The 18,603-nt window shown below is 47.5% G+C and overlaps 1 protein-coding gene across 3 annotated transcripts in view; it reads right to left on the reverse strand.

Annotated features, from left to right (window-relative positions):
• Positions 1 to 3,517: 3,517 nt before the first annotated feature.
• The window catches only part of LOC115095763 (solute carrier family 35 member G1-like), a 67,291-nt gene continuing 52,205 nt past the window's right edge, over positions 3,518 to 18,603 (reverse strand). For 2 of the 3 annotated variants that reach the window (XM_029609880.1, XM_029609879.1), the window contains exons 2-3: positions 16,833 to 17,013; positions 3,518 to 4,448 (exon numbers count right to left, since the gene is read on the reverse strand). In XM_029609880.1, the coding sequence (XP_029465740.1) occupies positions 3,629 to 4,448; positions 16,833 to 17,013 (1,001 nt within the window). In that variant the 3' untranslated portion in view covers positions 3,518 to 3,628. The remainder of the gene's footprint in view (positions 4,449 to 16,832; positions 17,014 to 18,603) is intronic. The other variant, XM_029609881.1, reaches the window with a different exon arrangement.

An 18,603-nucleotide genomic window follows, 5' to 3' on the forward strand; every position in this document is an offset into this window, starting at 1 on the left:
ACTCTAAAAATTTAAAAACATTGGAATGGCCTTAACGTAGCCTGTCTGCGTTCACTCCCTTGCATGGGAATCTCAGGTTGGCAACGAATATGATGCATAGAGATGCTGCCTGTTGGTGGAAGCTTGGTTTAAAATTTCTGGGGCAATTATGGGAGGATGACAGTACATAACTCCAATTCGTTCAGGATCTCAAGGAAGAATTTAGGGTTGAGGATGACTCGGGAGTCTTCTACTGACATTTAGTGGCCTTGTTGACCTGTCTTAGAGATAAAGGGTGGCAACCTTTGGTTCCCAACACTGTAGTGCATATCCTTATTCAGGATACTTTACCTCATAGGGGTATATCTCTTTTCTATGGCTTAATACAGCACTGGAATAGAGATTTTATTTTATTTTTATTTGAGTTTTTTTCTATACCGGCATTCGCGATGGAATCGCATCATGCCGGTTTACAATTAACAAGGTGTGCAGAAAGGGAAAATAATAATAACATTAACAGGTGCAACAGGAAAAGTAGCAGTTACACTATAACAGGGACGTAATACAACTTGGAATGGTGAAGAGGTGATAGTAATTTAACATAAAATGAAAACTGCCCAAACCTGGCAAAGTTCTTGATTACCCTGTTGGGTGGTCAGAGTTGATTAGGTGAATTAAGGTTCAGTTGGTGTCTGGAAAGGCTTTCATAAATAGCCAGGTTTTAAGTCTTTTCCTGAATGTTGGGAGACAGGGTTCCTGTCTCAGTTCTGGTGGGATGGAGTTCCACAGAGTAGGTCCTGCTGTGGAGAATGCTCTGTCTCTGAGAGTTATGTGCTGAAAGGTTTTGTGAGGAGGAACCTGTAGTGAGTCTCTGTAGGAATCTCTGATTGGTCTGGCGGAGGTATATTTTTTAAATGGGATTTGAAGGTTGAGCGGAGAGAGTTGATGGATAGCTTTGTAGATGGAGGTAATGGATTTGTATAAGATTCTGTGGTGAACTGGCAACCAGTGCAAGTCTTTGAGGATAGGAGATATGTGGTCTCTTTTTCTTGTGTTTGTCAGAATTCTGGCCGCAGTGTTCTGAACCATCTGGAGGGGTTTCGTGTGAGAAGACGTGAGACCTAATAGAATGGAATTGCAATAATCTAACTTAGAGAAGATTATTGATTGCAAGACAGTTCTGTAGTCATGGAAGTGAAAAAGTGGTTTAATTCTTTTTAAGACGTGAAGTTTATGAAAGCAGTCCTTGGTAGTTTGATTAATAAAAGATTTTAGATTAAGCCGATTATCAATGATAACCCCTAGGTCTCTTACTTGTGATGTTTGAAAGCCAGTTGGTGGATTTGAGGTGAAGTTGCTGTTTTCAGGGGAAATTAGAAGAAGTTCAGTTTTTGAAGAATTTAGGATTAGATTTAGGCTTGAGAGGAGGTTGTCTATTTGTAGCAGGCAATTTCCCCAGAATTTAATAGTTTTTGTGAGGGATTCTTTGATGGGGATGGCGATCTGGACGTCATCCGTGTATAGAAAGTATTTGAGATTCAGTTTAGTTAATAGTTGACATAGGGGGAGGAGGTAAATATTAAAGAGCGTGGGCGAAAGGGAGGAGCCCTGCGGAACTCCTAGCGAGGAAGGATAAAACTGAGATTCTTTGTTGTGTATTTTGACCTTGTATCCTCTGTTTCCTAGGAATGATTTGAACCAGGCAAGAGCAGAGCCTGTTATTCCAATGTTCGCTAGTTGATTTAGGAGGAGGGAGTGATTAACAGTATCAAAGGCAGCCGATAGGTCGAGGAGTATCAGTAGGTAGGCATGACCTTTATCGAGGCCCACGATGAGGTAATCTATTAAGGATATGAGAAGTGATTCGGTACTTAGGGATTTTCGAAAACCATATTGAGTGGGGAATAATAAATTGTGGTCTTCGAGGTTGTCTGATAATCTGGCGTTAACTAATTTTTCCATTACCTTAGCAATGAAAGGGAGGTTGGAGATTGGGCGAAAGTTGGAAGGGTCTTTGGGATTTAAATTAGGTTTTTTTAAGAGTGGTTTGATGGAGGCAATTTTCAGGTCGTCTGGATAGATTCCCTGTGCCAAGGAACAATTGATAATGTCAGTCAGGGCTTTAGAGATGGTATATGGTATTAGTAGCAGTAGTTTGGAAGGAATAGGTCGAATGGGTGGGAGGAGGGTTTCATTCTCTTCAATACTGATTGGGTCTCTGAAGTTGTTATCGGTTCAAAGGCTTGTATGGAAATGCCTTTGCAGGGGTGGAGGTATGCGCTGGAGGGCGCTAAGGTATTAGGTTTCAGCTGTGATTGCAGGTTGGTTATTTTGTTACTGAAGAAGATGGCTAATTCCTCTGCTTTTTCGTGCGCTTGGATGAGGGGTTGATTGGTTGAGATCTTGGTTGAGATCTTCAGTTGGAAATGACAAGCCAACATTGGAAAAGAATTTGGGAGAAAGCACACAAGATCTCTTTATGTGCTTTCCGTGTGGAAATGATGGTAAAACGTCTCCACTAAGCATACAGATACCCTTTATTCTATGCCAAGTTCTCTTCTGACTCCATGGGATTGTGTTGGCGTGGTTGTGGCTATCCAGGGCTCCTATATTCACAACTGGTGGTCCTTTGACTTTATGATGGCTTTTTGGCGGTCAGTTATGGCAGTTTGTCGCCTTATCTTGGGAAAGGAGATAGCCATTAAACCAGAGCTCTGTCTGCTGGGGATACGGGGGAAACATAACCTCACTACCCTGCAAAGGAGACTGACAGACCATTTAATACATGTTGGGAGATTTACGATAGCTCTAACATGGAAATCGGCTCCTACCTTGAGTTGCTGGCAGAGTCAGGTTCATGAAATTGCTCTTGTGGAGAAGCTTACCTATATGCTTAAACAAAACATGCTGTTATATGATAAAAGCTGGTCTCCCTATTGAGTGTATTGGAGTAGCCAGGCTGCATGAGGGCAGTAATATGGACATTGTGTGTAGGCATGATATGTTTATTCATAACCTCTTTGTAATTTTTTCAGTACAATCCATACTGCTTAACATTTTGATTTTGCTCCCTTCGGGGGGGGGGGGGGAGGGGGGGTGTTCCTGTTGTTCTGATGAAGGAATGTTGCCTTTCATTTCTTATGAAGCTATCAAAAAATTAAACTAGAGTTTGTAGAAACATATTCAGCCAGTTGAGAAATAACGTGCAAAAGCCAAAGCCAGCAAGACTTCAAAGAATAACAATGATTTCTAAAGAAAGAAAAAGTTACACATCTGTCAAATATCTCAGGTGACCAAGAGGTACTACAGGATATGGAAACATGGCAAATATTCCAAGGTAATGGAAAGAGACCAACTGCAGTAACCTCTGCAAGTTTCTGTGGTCTCTTGAAGGAATTCAGCATGGAATCTCTGCAGTAAAGAGCACGGGGCACGTAGCTTTCTGCAGCCAGAAACCCACAGAACAGCAAAACCTCTCAATGAAGTACTGAGTGTTCTATAAGCAGGGCTGCCTTGCATGAACACCATGAAAGAAAGCTGAATTCTTGGGAACGTTTATTATTCAGTAAATAAATAAGAAAACAACAGTTTCAAAATACAGCTTACTGAGTGAACTAAACATCTGAAAATGAAAAAAAATATTTTCAACTTAACTACGAGCACTCATACTGACTGATAGGTAGATATGGCTACTTTCAGTTTTTGTTACGGTGTATGTTTCTTGCTTGGCAGACTGCAATGCAGCATACCACTTGCGAATGACTGCACCAGCTGTACTGGCTACTACACAGAGAGCCCCACCCATTGACCACCAAGTTGGAGTACGACTAAGGAAAAGAAACTGAAATATAAATGCAAAAACCACATCCATGGTTCTCATTATTGCCACAGGCCCAGCCTTTTCTATCTGTAAAGCTTTGGTCAGAAAAATCTGACCTCCTAAACCAAACACTGCTATAAACATTAGAAGCCATCTATCTAGTCCACAAGAAGGTAAACGCCATTCACCTAACACAAAAAGTACAATGACACATGTAGTCAGCCCAATAACTGCATAATACCAAATAGACAACATATAGTGTACCGACTTTCCCATCTTTCTTAGCAGAACCAGGGTTGATGCTGCAGCAATGGCACTTGTCACAGCAACTATTGTTCCTTTGAGGTGATTTGAATAGTCTCCTTCGATGCCTTCAAGGTGCGATCCAAAGAGAAATGGTGGTCTTGCAATAAGCACCACTCCCGTAATCGTACAAATCATAAAAATAATATCCCAGATGGTGCAGAACTCCTTCAGAAATATGCAAGCAAAGATGGATGTAAACACCGGGCTGCTGAAGGTTATCACAGTAGCATCTGCCAGTGGTATCAACTGGACAGCGTAATAGAGCAGAATCATTGCACTGGAACCAAGTAATCCCCTGAAGAGAAGGAAAACTCGCTGACCTTTTGGTCCCAAAAATCCAGTTCTGAAAATAAAGATAAGAAGTTGCATTCATTCTTCTCAATACAAAATCAACATATGGTTATATAACCTACCAAAATGAAGATGTTTGTTTATTAAGACTTATTCATTAGGCAAATGAAGCCTATTGTTATGTTTGACTGCCAGTGGGACGTCCACACAGGCCGATTCCCCAGCATGACCCCATGAATCACTGCGCCTCCCCTCTGTGGCGGGACCGTGCCGGAGCTCTTGGGCACGGCAGGATGCCACCGGGACCACTGCCTTTACCTTTCTCCTTAAGTGTGCATGTGCCCGACGTCTGCTGATTTAAAGGGCCCATGGCGGGAAAAGGCTGCAGTGCCCTTAGATAGCATCACCAGCTATTGCCCTAAAAAAGGGCCCTTTGGACATCCCTACATTGCCTCACAACGGCCTCCTGCGTGGTTGTGTGTAGTGTGTGTTGCTGCTTCCTGAGTTCTTGCTTCCTGCCTCGCTCTCCAGCCCAGCCTTGCCTCTTCCCTCCCGCCTTCCCTGCTTTCGTCTTATCTAGTTCCTTCTGTCTACTTGCCTGCCCTGCTCCTCATCTCCCAACCTCCCTTTGGACTGACTTCTGGCCCTAACCTTTGCCTGGACATTAACCATTCTTGTCTGTCGCCTGCCTCTGACCCTAGCCTGGCTGTGGATAAACACCTATGCCATTTCCATAGAGACTCTCGCCTAAGATCTGCTAGCCCCCAGAACCCAAGGGCTCAACCAAAGGGGAAAGGGTTTGGAACAGGTGAAGCTCCAGTCCAGTCTCTTTCCTGCGTAGCTCCGCCAGCTGTCAGTGAGGCCTATGGAACCTACCCTGTAAGCTGAGCCAACCTCACCACAGCAGCGAGGGCCACACATCTTACACCTATATTGGCTGATATTAGGCTTAGACAACAAGTGACACATTAACATGTAAAGGAATTTTACTTCTTCTCTGCAGTAAGTTAATCTGGAATGAGTAATGAGTTTCTAAAAACAAAAGGCTGAATGTATAACAAACACTGAAATGTTAGATGTTATGATTAAAAGCAATAAAAATTGATGTTAAAAAGAATCAACATGGCCTCATTTCAATAATCGCTTGATGTGTTAGGTTTATTAAATTTGATTTCATCCTCTGCAAGATGCAAATTCTAGACATAAAGATTCTTTTAGTACGTTAAGCAAAATTGCTTACCTTGTAATAGGTGTTATCCCAGGACAGCAGGATGTAGTCCTCACATATGGGTGACATCGGTAATGGAGCCCTATGACGGAAAACTTTCTGTCAAAGTTTCTAAAAGCTTTGACTGACACTGGCACACTGAGTGCACTGAGCATGCTCAGCATGCTATGATCCCTGCGTCCACAGGGGTCTCCCTTCAGTTTCGTTTGTAGCATTATGCGTAAGCGAAAATATAAAAGAAAATAATAAAACGTATCGGACCCAACTCCGCGGGGTGGCGGGTGGGTTCTGTGAGGACTACATCCTGCTGTCCTGGGATAACACCTATTACAAGGTAAGCAATTTTGCTTTATCCCAGGACAAGCAGGATGCTAGTCCTCACATATGGGTGATTAGCAAGCTAGAGGCTGAGTCATTTGGTAGTGAAGCAACAGTGAAGAATTGTTGGTGAAAATGAAGCAGCCGAAGATCACAGCAGGTTGGATGTAGAAGGAGTTGGGAATATATTGGAAACAAGTTCTGTAAGACAGATTGTCGAAAGGCCGAATCTTGTCCTTTTTCTTTGCCCTAGCAATAAAGAGCTGCAAAGGTGTAAAGGGAACTCCACGTTGCAGCTTTATATATGGTAATAATGGGCACTGAACAATAGTGTACTACTGATGTAGACATAGCCATTACTACGTGTGTTGTTACTCGCCCTTGGAGAGGAACGTTTGCTTTTTCATAACAGAATTCGATACAGACTGTTAGTCAGTCGGAGAGAGTCCGCCTTACTACCGCGACTCTTGGTTCATTTTATGTGAAAAGAAAGAGAGAGAGTTTGGTTGGATGTCCTATGGACTGCCGTGCGGTTCAGGTAAAAAGCTAGTGCACATTTTCAGTCTAAGGTGTATAAGACTCTCTCTCCCTGGCTAGAGAGAGAGGTCTTGAAAAGAAAGTAGGCAAGACTATTGACTGATTAAGTGAAAATTTGTTACTACTTTTGGTAGGAATTTGGAGTGAGTGCAAAGGACTACTGGGTCATGCAGGAACCTTATATAGGGTGAGTATGTGACGAGAGGTTGCAACTCACTGACCCTCATAGCCGATGGAATGGCTACTAGAAAATACTTGTTAGATAAGAAATTTCTAGTCGCAGGAATGTATCACACTAGGTCCCATTTAATGACCAGTGGTCGAATGGGGGGCTTAAGGTGAAGTAAGCCTCTCATAAACCGACATACTAGGGGTCACGCTGTTATTGGCGTATCCCCTATTTCCTTGTGATATGCCGCTATGGCATTTAGGTGTACTCTTACAGAGGATGTCTGGAGACCATAATCCGAAGGTGATATAAGTAATCTAGTACAGAAGGAGTGGGGCAAGAAAAAAGGTGAAAACCTGTTTGTGTGTACCACTTGGTAAATCTAGTCCATTAAAAGTGGTAAGGTTTACGTGTGGAAGGCTTTCATGAAGCTACGAGACCTTTAGAAACTTGTGTTGAAAGATTAAGTGGTTGCAGAATTTCAACATTCAAGCTGTCAGGGCAAGAGTTGTTAGGTTGGGATGACGCAACTTGTCCTGATTCCAAGTTACGAGAGTGGGCGATGTGCCCAGGCGAATTGGTCTCTGATCGAGAGGTCGAGGAATATGGGAAACCATACTTGTCGAAGCCCATATAGGGCTAAGAGGACTATTGTTCCTCTGACCTGTTGTAGGTTCATGAGAGTTTTGGCTATGAAGTATGGGAAGCATAATGGTCTCGGGCAGGACGAGGGCCTGAGGAACAGTGAACTCTGTCCCGGTTCAGCATGATAAGAGTGTTGTTTATGAGAGGTAGCGGAAGAGACACATTTAGGAGGCCCTTGATGGAAGAAAGGCGTAAATGTGAATGCAGTGGAACCATGTGTAGGTAGTAGAATCTAAGCACCGTATGGTTCGATTCGGAAGCAGAGGGCAAGTTTGGTTGACCTCCGCTCTAGAAGAGTTCTCTCGCTACACATGTCCAAGACCATTCAAGAGGATGGACCTATCTGGAGAAGGTCTGTTAGTGCGTTCAGTAAGTGTCTGAGAACAGTGGCCCGAGGATGCATAAAGTGAGCAAGGGCTAAGGATAAAGCTGTGCAGCTTCATTGCAGAGCAGCTAGGATGTTGTGTATGCTTGTATGTTGGAAAGCACATTGTCCCTATGCTATCTGTCTGTATGCACAAAGAATTGTTGCAGAGGCAGTATTAGAAGGCATAAGGGTATAACTCATGGTACAAGATCCAGGAAGTTTATGCGTAACTGCTTGGAGCGGAATAGACGCATATTGGGTTGAGAAGATTTGTGGTCAAACTTTCAACTTAAAGTAAATGCGAGCATGAGCAGGAATAGACTAGGTTATGCAGCTGTCCATGCAAGGAAAGCGTGAATGATGTTGGACTCCATAGAGAAACAGCAGTCACCGATATTGAGTCAATGAAATACCTCAGTTGCAAAGCTGGTGCCACCGGCAGAGCTTGGAATTGTAAGATTGTTGACTCACCATGAGGCACATAGAAAGAATAGAGATAATGTACTTACTGTGTTTTGGAAACATGGTAACGAGAGATACCATTTTACCTGTGCCTTCTGAAGAAAGTTGGTATTTCTGAGGTCCAGGATGGGCAGAGAGTAACTACTTTCTGTTGAAAGAAGAATAATGTAATTAAAACTCCCCAACCCCCCTCTTCCCCCCTCTGCGCTTTGAAGCGTGTAGGGGAGTGTACCGGGAACCTGCTCTGATATCCGGCTAGTTGGAAAACCGGGAGGTGTCCAACTGGAGGGGTTGATGTAATGTGGATATCAGGTATCCTCCCACGGGAGTGAGAGCAGTAAAGTCTAACCCACATTTCTGAGTGCTGTACAAGGAGACATCGAGACCCATATCAGGCTTCGAGGTGGACTTGTAGATGAGGCAGCATGTACTGGATCTCGTGTTTAGCAGAACAGTAAATGCACCTGGAACTTTGGTACTGAAACAGGAACCAAAAGTTAGAGCCTTAATCAGTGCAGAGCCACATTGCTGAAAAAGGGAGGAAGCACTGATGCAAACCCAAAGAAAAGAAAGAGAGGTTCTCCTGGTATTGTGGCTGACATAGCTGGCATAGCGATATGTGACACTAATACAGTTCTTGGAAAGTACATGACCTAGAACTTTTCTAAGCATGTGGCCAGAATTAGAGAACACATTTCAATGGGAATGCCGCAGAAGCGAGTACTTATCCAACGTGAACCGCCAAAGGATGATCCGGTGAAGATTGCTGGCTCCGTGGATTTCCGGAGTCCTCTAGCCTGTGGACGTTACCGTCCGTCTGAACTCTGATACCTGGTATGGTGGCGCAGGTATAGAGGAGACAAGGCTGGGCGTAGCTGGCGCTTAGACCGTAATGAGCGGAGGGCCAGAACCCTGCACCGATGTCGGTGGGGTACGCCTGGGAACAGGGGAGCCGATTGACGAACTCATGAACCCAACCATTGTCGCAGCGGCTCGATGTCTCTTGACGCCAGTGCAGAATTCTGCGGACCTCGATCCGGTGTTTCTGGAGCAGGAAGGACTGGCAAAACTGTGCGGAGCAGTGCCGTTGGCAGTGGTGATGTTGCTGGGCCCGAACATCGGCCAGCATCGAGAAGAATAGCCGCAATGCGTTGAATGGCGTCGGTGGCAGACGGTCATCTTGTCGGTGACGATGAATGCCACGGTGCTCGACCTGGTCATTCCCCAGCGCCAAGATGGAAGCCCTCACTGTCCTGGATGGCGATCGATGATGGCTGTCAGCATGCCTGCTCTGCTCCTGATATGGGGCTTTAATAAGGACCCAAAGCATAGGAAAATTAGACCTTACCTGATAATTTTCGTTCCTGTAGTACCAAGGATCAGTCCAGACTGCTGGGTTATGCCTCCCGTCCAGCAGATGGAGTCAGAGAGAAACTGAAAAGGCACCACCTATATACCCTGGTTCGCCCCCCTGCAATCCTTCAGTATAATCGATAACAAAGCAGAATGATAGAAGAAATCCGAGGCAAGAACCTGTGACTAGAACAAGTGAAACAATGAACCCTTTGAAAAACGAGGTAAAAACCCCGGCTGAAAATGCCGCTGAATGAAACGATATAAAGGTTGTGCAAACATTCCATACAGGAATTCTGAAATACAAGAATAGAGTGTCGGGACTGTTACTGACCTGGGCAGGCGTCTGGACTGATCCTTGGTACTACAGGAACGAAAATTATCAGGTAAGGCCTAATTTTCCTTTCCCTGTACGTACCAGGATCAGTCCAGACTGCTGGGAAGTACCCAAGCTGCCCTAAAAGGGGTGGGACCTTGACAGTCCCGCTCGAAGCACACCGCTGCCAAACGAAGATACCGTCGGATCCTGTACATCCAAACGGTAATGTCTAGCAAAAGTGTGCAAGGATTTCCAAGTCTCCGCCCGGCAAATTTCCTGAGGGGAAACAAAGGCACTCTCCACCCAAGACGCCGCCTGGAAACGCAGAGAATGAGCCTTAAGATCTTCCGGAACGGCACGTCCCCTACAAATGTAAGTTGAAGCAATAGCATCCTTCAGCCAGCGGGCTATAGTCGTCTTAGAAGCTTTGGACCCCTTCTTAGGGCCACTCCATAAAATGAAAAGATGATCAGACAAGCGAAAAGGATTGGTAACTTCTAAGTATCTCAACAATGCCCGTCGAACATCCAACCTCCTAAGGTCCGAAGCCTCACTGTCTTTCGCCGAAAAGGCTGGGAGTTCTACCGTCTGATTCACATGAAAAGACGTAACCACCTTAGGCAAGAAGGAAAGGACCGTTCGAAGTGAAACACCCGAATCCGAAATGCGAAGGAAAGGCTCTCTGCATGACAGCGCTTGGAGCTCTGAAATGCGCCTCGCCGAACAAATAGCCACCAAGAAAACTGTCTTGAAAGTGAGATCTTTGAGTGTGGCCCGCTTCAGAGGCTCAAAAGGAGAAGAACTAAGGCCACGAAGAACTAAATTTAGACTCCAAGCGGGACAGATAGGTCATACCGGCGGGCGCAAATGCTTGACCCCCTTCAAAAATCTGGCTACATCGGGGTGCATGGCTATGGAAACGCCGTCAATTTTACCGCGAAAACAGCCTAAGGCCGCCACCTGCACTCTAAGGGAATTATAGGATAAGCCCTTCTTTAGGCCCTCCTGCAGGAACTGGAGGACCTGCGACACCATAGCTTGTCTTGGGGACATGGAGGAACCACGACACCAAGAGTCGAACACCTTCCAAACCCGCACGTAGGTAACCGAAGTAGACGGCTTACGAGCTTGAAGAAGAGTAGTAATGACCGAATCAGAATATCCCTTCTTCCTCAATTGACGCCTCTCAAAAGCCAAGCCGCTAGACAAAAGCGATCGGCCTGGTCGAAAAACACTGGACCCTGCCGCAATAGGCAGGGAAGGTGACGGAGAGCACGGGACCGTCCACCGCCAGATTGATCAGATCGGCAAACCACGGCCTCCTGGCCCAGTCCGGCGCTACGAGAACAACCGGACCCACATGGGATTCTATCCGACGCAACACTTTGCCTATCAGTGGCCACGGAGGGAACACGTACAGGAGAACATGTTCGGGCCATGGAAGAACCAATGCGTCCACACCTTCCGAGCCGTGCTCTCGTCTGCGGCTGAAGAAACACGCCGCCTTTGCATTTAGGCGCGTCGCCATGAGGTCTACGTGGGGCATTCCCCATCTTTGAACGATGAGTTTGAGTGCCTCTTGTGACAGTTCCCACTCCCCCGGATCCAACTGCTGCCGGCTGAGATAGTCCGCCTGGATGTTATCGACGCCGGCAATGTGTGATGCCGCTAAGCGAGACAGATGCGTCTCTGCCCAATCCATTAACTTGCTCGCCTTGGACGCAACCAGGTAACTCCTGGTTCCTCCTTGGCGATTTATATATGCCACAGTCGTTGCATTGTCTGACAGGACTCGGACTGCTTGATGTCGGATCAGAGAAAGAAACCACCGCAGCGCCAAGCGGACTGCCCTTGTCTCCAGACGGTTGATGGACCACTTGGACTGCATAGCCGTCCAACGCTCCTGTGCGGATTGAGATTGACAGACCGCCCCCCAACCCGACAGGCTGGCGTCCGTTGTGACACTGATCCATTTCGGAGGTTCCAAATCAACTCCCTGGAGCAAATGGGTCGGCTGCAACCACCATTGCAGACTGGCCCTTGCCGGGTCCAGAAGTGGTAACGGCACCCGGAATTCTTCCGACTTGGGGTCCCATCGAGATAATAGCGCTCTCTGTAATGGTCGCATATGCGCAAAGGCCCAAGGCACCAACTCTAGGGTGGACGCCATATATCCAAGAACATGTAAATAATCCCATACCACCGGCAGCGACAGAGCTAGAAGACGACGAACGTGCGCCATCAGCCGCTCCATTCGCGCCTGTGGCAGGGAAACCTTGCCCCACTCCGTATTGAACAAGGCCCCTAGAAACTCTAGGGTCTGGCAGGGTATCAGCTGGCTCTTGGAGTAGTTGACGACCCAACCTAGGGAGCTCAGACGGGAAATGACTGTGCGTACTGCCTTCTCGCAAAGCCGTCTTGATTTTGCCCGAATGAGCCAGTCGTCCAAGTAAGGATGGACGAGCACTCCTTCTCTTCGGAGACTTGCGGCGACGACTACCATTACTTTGGTGAAGACCCTCGGGGCTGTTGCGAGACCAAAGGGGAGAGCACAAAACTGGTAATGGGCTCCCAGTACCATGAACCTTAAGAACCTCTGATGACATTCCTATATTCCGATGTGCAGGTAAGCCTCCGTGAGATCCAAAGAAGCCAAAAATTCGCCTTTGTGGACCGCCGCAATGATGGAACGGAGAGTCTCCATTCGGAAATGCGGGATTCTTAGAGCTCTGTTGACCTGTTTTAGATCGAGGATGGGACGGAATGTTACTTCCTTCTTTGGGACGATGAAATAGATGGAGTAGCGACCCGTGCCTTGCTCGGCCACAGGTACGGGAACTATAGCCCCCAGAGCCTGTAACCGCGCTAGCGTTTGCGAAATAGCCTCTTGCTTTTCTCGCGACCCACAGGGGGAGTCTAGGAAGAAATCACGCAGGGGTCGTGCAAAATCCAAAGCGTAGCCGCGGTTTATAATGTCGAGGACCCACTGATCTGAGGTTATTCTGGCCCATTCCTCCCGAAAGTGAAATAAACGACCCCCCACTTCCGGAATGGAGGGATGGACTGGCGTCCCCTCATTGTGGCGTCTTATTATTGGTGAAGGCATGGCTCGCCCCCGCGTGCGATTGCCGCTGGCCACGAAAGGAAGGAGACCATCCTTGAGAGCGTGCTGGTGGTTGCCGCGGTGCAAATGAGGAGGAACCTCTCCCGGAGCGATACCGGCGCTGTCCGCGAAAACGACCACGAAAAGATCCCGAGGAACGAAATGATTTCGGCCTGTCTTCCGGTAAATTGAAGACCTTGTTCTCTCCCAAGGACTTAATTAGCTGCTCCAACTCATCCCCAAATAACAACTTACCCCGGAAAGGGAAGGAACCAAGTTGCACTTTGGAGGATGAGTCCGCCGCCCAATGGCGCAGCCAGAGGAGTCGGCGCGCGGAGACTGCTGACACCATGGAGCGGGCTGAAGTACGGAGAAGATCATATAGGGCGTCCGCCGCATAGGCCACCGCAGATTCCATTCGGTTCGCCTGCTCTGTTTCCCCTGGAGGCAAATCTTGAGACGTTAACATTTGCTGCACCCAGTGGAGGGTAGCCCTTTGTACCATGCAACTACAAACCGCTGCTCGCACCCCTAGGACTGACACTTCAAAGATTCACTTCAGCAACACTTCCAATTTTCTATCTTGGGGATCCTTAAGGGCTGTGCCACCTGTAACTGGGATTATGGTATGTTTAGCGATGGCCGTGACCGCCGAATCCACCTTAGGCACATTAAGCAATTCCAAAGCCTCAAGAGGAAGCGGGTACAGCTTATCCATAGCCCAGCCAACTCTCAAGGTAGCCTCCGGAGCATCCCATTCTCGGGACATGATCTGGGAAAGTTTGTTATGATAAGGAAATGCATGGGATGGCGCGCGAAGCCCCATCAACTCCAAGTTGCCTGGTAAAGAATTTGAATCAATCTGTGGGACTGGGATCCCCAGTTCTTGAAGAACATGCAAAATCAAGGGGTCCAACTCCTCCTTATGGAACAATCTGAGGACGAGCGGATCATCGCCCTCTACGAGATCCATGCTCCCCATGTCTGCCTCTGAATCAGGAGTAGGGGGATCTTGAGGGGCAGGATCCACCGGATTATGCTGCGGTGGCTTAGGAGCTGGGGAAGGAGCAGAATTTCCTAAACCTAGTCCCTCAGGACTTATAGAAATTTTCCCCCGCTTATTTGGAGCCGAAGCCCCCTGCTCCCAATCTGCTTCTGCCTCCAGGTAAGCTTTGTGCAGCAAAAGCACAAATTGAGACGAGAAGGGGTGTGGCCTCTTCCGAGTATCCCCCTTAGTATGCCCAGATGAATCGCGTCCCCTGGGAGGACTTAAGTCCGGCGGGGAGAGGGGATCATCATCCTCATCCTCCTCTGACAGCTCCATTTCACGACCGGGTCAATTTAAAATGGCCGCCGCGCGATCCAAAATGGCCGCCGCCTCCGCACTCGGGAACGCTCCCGCGATGCCACCCGAGGAGATCAGCCGCGAAGGGAGTGACTTCTCGGTCGGGGCTGCTCTCCGTAAAGGCCCCTCATCCCCGGGAATGCACCGGGAAGAGAGGCCTTCGCGCGAGAGCCGGAGCCCCGACTCCCCGCACGCGACACATACGAGTCCCCTGGGCATTGCCCTGAAGCGAAATGAGCGCGAAACGGCGCGAAACAGAGACGGGTGGCAGGCCACCCCCTCTGGAGACCCAGAGAGTACAGCAGGCAGGGAATTAGTAAAAACACCTCGTTTTTTGTTTTTTAAATCAACAGCGCTTTCCGCGGCAGCTAGCAATGCAGCACTTCTTTTTTTTTTTTTTTTTTTTTTACAAACTTTGAAAACGCTTGGAGCCTGCAAAAAGGAGAAAACTCCTTCTGCCAACTTTCTCCGAGGGATGGGCTTCTCTGGAGGCGGATGGGGAAAGTGACCGGCCCACCGATGAATACTCCCCCTCCTCTCCCTGGGCTAGGCAAAATGTACTCTGGAAAAAGGCTTCAGGGCAGAGCCCTGCCTTGCCTGCTATGGCTCCTCACTTCAACTTTTCTCGAGTTCTAGTCACAGTTGCCTCTTAGATGACTTAAATCAAACCTGAAATAGTGAAGCACCTCACTCCTCTCAATAAACTTTCTGTGCTTTCTTTTTTTTTTTTTTTTTCAGTAGATCAGGACCACAGGTTATGCTCTCTCATCTGCTGGAGTCAGAGATATACTGAAGGATCGCAGGGGGGCGCACCAGGGTATATAGGTGGTGCCTTTTCAGTTTCTCTCTGACTCCATCTGCAGGACGGGAGGCATAACCCAGCAGTCTGGACTGATCCTGGTACGTACAGGGAAGGAGCACTGTGTTCAGGGGAGGGCATTGTGTGGCGGTGTTATGTCGACATTGACGGTAATCGAAAACATCAATGGTTTCGGAAAAAATGATATGGGCATTGACGGAGTCAATGACCGCATCCATAAAAACGTAGAAGATGCCGATGGGAATGACGTGGGTGTCGAGATCATTGATGTATGGAGGCGGGCGCCGACAAAATCTGCGGTATGGCCACGGGCATCGACGGTATTGATTGGATCGACTCGGGCAACAATGACGCCCATGGCATTTATGCCACAGACATGAACACTGATGGAATCAATGTTGACATGGATGCTATGCATGGAAATGGCATTGGCATCGATGCCATGCATGGAAAACAGCCTGGCATCGATGCCATGCATGGAAAACAGCCTGGCATCGATGGAAAACAGCCTGGCATCGATGCCATGCATGGAAAACAGCCTGGCATCGATGGAAAACAGCCTGGCATCGATGCCAGGCTGTTTCCATGCATGGCATCGATGGGAAACAGCCTGGCATCAATGCCATGCATGGAAAATAGCCTGGCATCGATGGAAAACAGCCTGGTATCGATGGCTATCGATGGAAAAGCAGCCTGGTATTAATGGCATCCATAATAGAAGGATGGCATCGATAGAAATGACCCCCAACAGCAATGGAAGTGCCCCGGGTAGCGGTGGCATCGACCCGATTATGGATGGCAGCGATGAGACAAAGTGTTCGTCGATGGCATCCATTCTGGCAACGCTAGCACTGATAAAAGCTAAGGAAATAAATCAGTGCCATGTATAAACATAGATGGCATTGACAGAATGATGTAGGGAGGATGGCATCAGGGTACCACAGGGGGAGGGGTACCTGTGGCATCTGAAACCACAGGATGGCCTGAAGGGGGTACAGACCGTAGCGATGGGGTATTACTGCGCGAAGGTACTGAGGAAAGTAAAGGACCTGAATCTACAGGGGCCCTGGCGGCACCGGTAACCGTGGAAGTCCCTGTCCCACTAGCGCTAATAGCCAAGCAGAGTATCACAGAGGGACACTGCAGGCTATGTGTGACTAACTGAAAAATAAGGAGAGGGAAGGCCGCAGTCGGTTGGCAGCCAGAAAGGTGACAGGAACCGACCGAAAAAATATGGCATAGTACTCACCGAACGTCGAATTAAACCAACGCGGAGGGAGACCCGTGCAGGGAAAGGTGTTTGTGAAGTAAAAATGTAAATCTTTTATGAGGAAAAAAGTGTTAGAATTTCTCACAGAGCTCCAACTGCTATGCTTACAGCAGAATGGAAAAAAGAAGATTGAAGGGAGACCCCTGTGGACGCAGGGATCATAGCATGCTGAGCATGCTCAGTGCACTCAGTGTGCCAGTGTCAGTCAAAGCTTTTAGAAACTTTGACAGAAAGTTTTCCGTCATAGGGCTCCATTACCGATGTCACCCAAATGTGAGGACTAGCATCCTGCTTGTCCTGGGATAACAAATGTTTCCATGCATCTGCCTTTAAAGCAACAGCCTTCATTAGTAGAAAAGTAGATAGAGAGCTCCCACTGCACCTTGTGCCCACACTTCCCTGGTTCTGGGTATTTACAACATCCTTCCCCACACCCCCTCCCGGCCTATATTTAACACTTTAACTTAAAAAGCTGAGTACTTACTTTGCATATTACTTACTTGCAGTATATTAATGCAGGAAGCACAAATAGCAATTGGAAGATGCAGCGGATTGCACTGATTTCTACTGAATGGATATCTTCTATTTTTTTGACTAATAACGAAGACACTGAGAAAAAGCCACTAGACAGCAGGGTGTAAATGAGCCCAAGTCCCGGGCAGGTACATTTCTTCACTGCTTCTGAAATGAAAATTACATTTCAATTAGGTAAGCAAATTGCTTCAATCAAGTTATCTTCCCTTCATTTGGCACTGACATCATGTAATAGTAACCTGGGCAGTAGCACGTGTGCCTCCGCCACTCTGCAGCTACTGCAGCTGCCGTGCTGTTTTACCCCTCCCCCACTTCCTGTTGATTCCCATGCTGCAAGCACAGGGCAGGACACCTAGCTGCTTTGGTCTGCCCTTTAGCTCCCTGCCTGAGGATGCATGCAGATACAGGACAGGAGAGACAGTCAATGGCAGGAGAGGAGGGCCTGCTGGGAGGGTGTAGACATCAGGGAATTTCATGAGGACAGACATAGATCTGTGAGTATAATCATTAAGGTTGTTGTATTGTTAGTTTATTGTGTATTTAGAGACAGTTAGGAACTGTTAATTTTAGTTAGAGGAAGGAAAGCCTGAAGCTCTGCAGAAAGGTGGTGGAGACTCTTTAGAGAAGAGGTCCCTGCATCTAGATAGGGACACCCATGCTGGGGGGAGGTCAGGTGTGGAACACACTAGTGAAGAGAGTGGAAGGCCCAGCTAGTAATAGGACCAGGAATGGCAGATATACCCAGGTAGGGCTGGTGGTATCCGATCATGCCTGCCAGTTCCCAATCCTTAGACTAAGCACTGCTAGAGGTCAGCCAGTGTGCCGTTGTCTCAACTGAGCAGGCATCCCCAGGGCTACAGCGGTGTAGCAAACTGAACTAAAACACCTCTGGGGAATAGGGAGACCAAGAAACCATGAATAAGCAGACTTTGCTTGCCACACTACCGTTGTTACACAAAATAAAGTGTGTTGGACCCTTCCTGCGTGAACCCTCCTTTTTTTACATGATACCACTATGCCCACAGTCTTAGGAGTAGGAAATAAAGAAGAACCCAAATGTATAACAATTGGTGATCAGAAGTTGGTGGGAGGCCCTTGGAGCGGCCTGGGACTGAGGTAGGCCAGAGAACAGACCACGTTGGACTCTGGCTGCTTTTCACTGGTTTATTTACAGATTTATATAACAAAACAGAAGAAAATGGCTGCTTACCTCAGCAGACTAACAGGCAAAAGAAAAACTTCCAGAACAGACACAGCACTTAATTACAGCTTCCTTCTTCTTCCTGGGGCCTCCTTCTCTCTCTCTCAGGGCTTCACCTCTTATCCCCTACCTCAGGGATACACCGCCACCGGAGGATCCCCTTCCTGTCTGTCTTAAGGTGGACCAGGCCAGATAGCTGGAGCCTGTCCCTTAAGGCAGTCTGAGGCTGTCATGTATTCTATCACAGTTGGATTACTAGGAAAGAAACACCTGCTAATAATTCAAAATGGCTGATGAAAGACCGTACAACCTAGTTCATGGCAAGGCTCAGGATGGAGCTCCCAAGTTGTCAGCTGCAATCGCAGCAGAATGGAAGGACTGGAAATCTGCCACATAGTCATTACTTAAAGACTGAGCAGACTCTGATGCCCCAAGGACAGGTACACTCATGGTGGACACTAAATATGAGGTCCCCAACCTCTACCACATGAAAGAGGGCTGACCAAGGGATTGTGGGTACTACAAACTCTGAGTTG

The sequence above is a fragment of the Rhinatrema bivittatum genome, chromosome 7, assembly GCF_901001135.1.
Source record: "Rhinatrema bivittatum chromosome 7, aRhiBiv1.1, whole genome shotgun sequence".
In the NCBI taxonomy this organism is placed as follows: Eukaryota; Metazoa; Chordata; class Amphibia; order Gymnophiona; family Rhinatrematidae; genus Rhinatrema; species Rhinatrema bivittatum.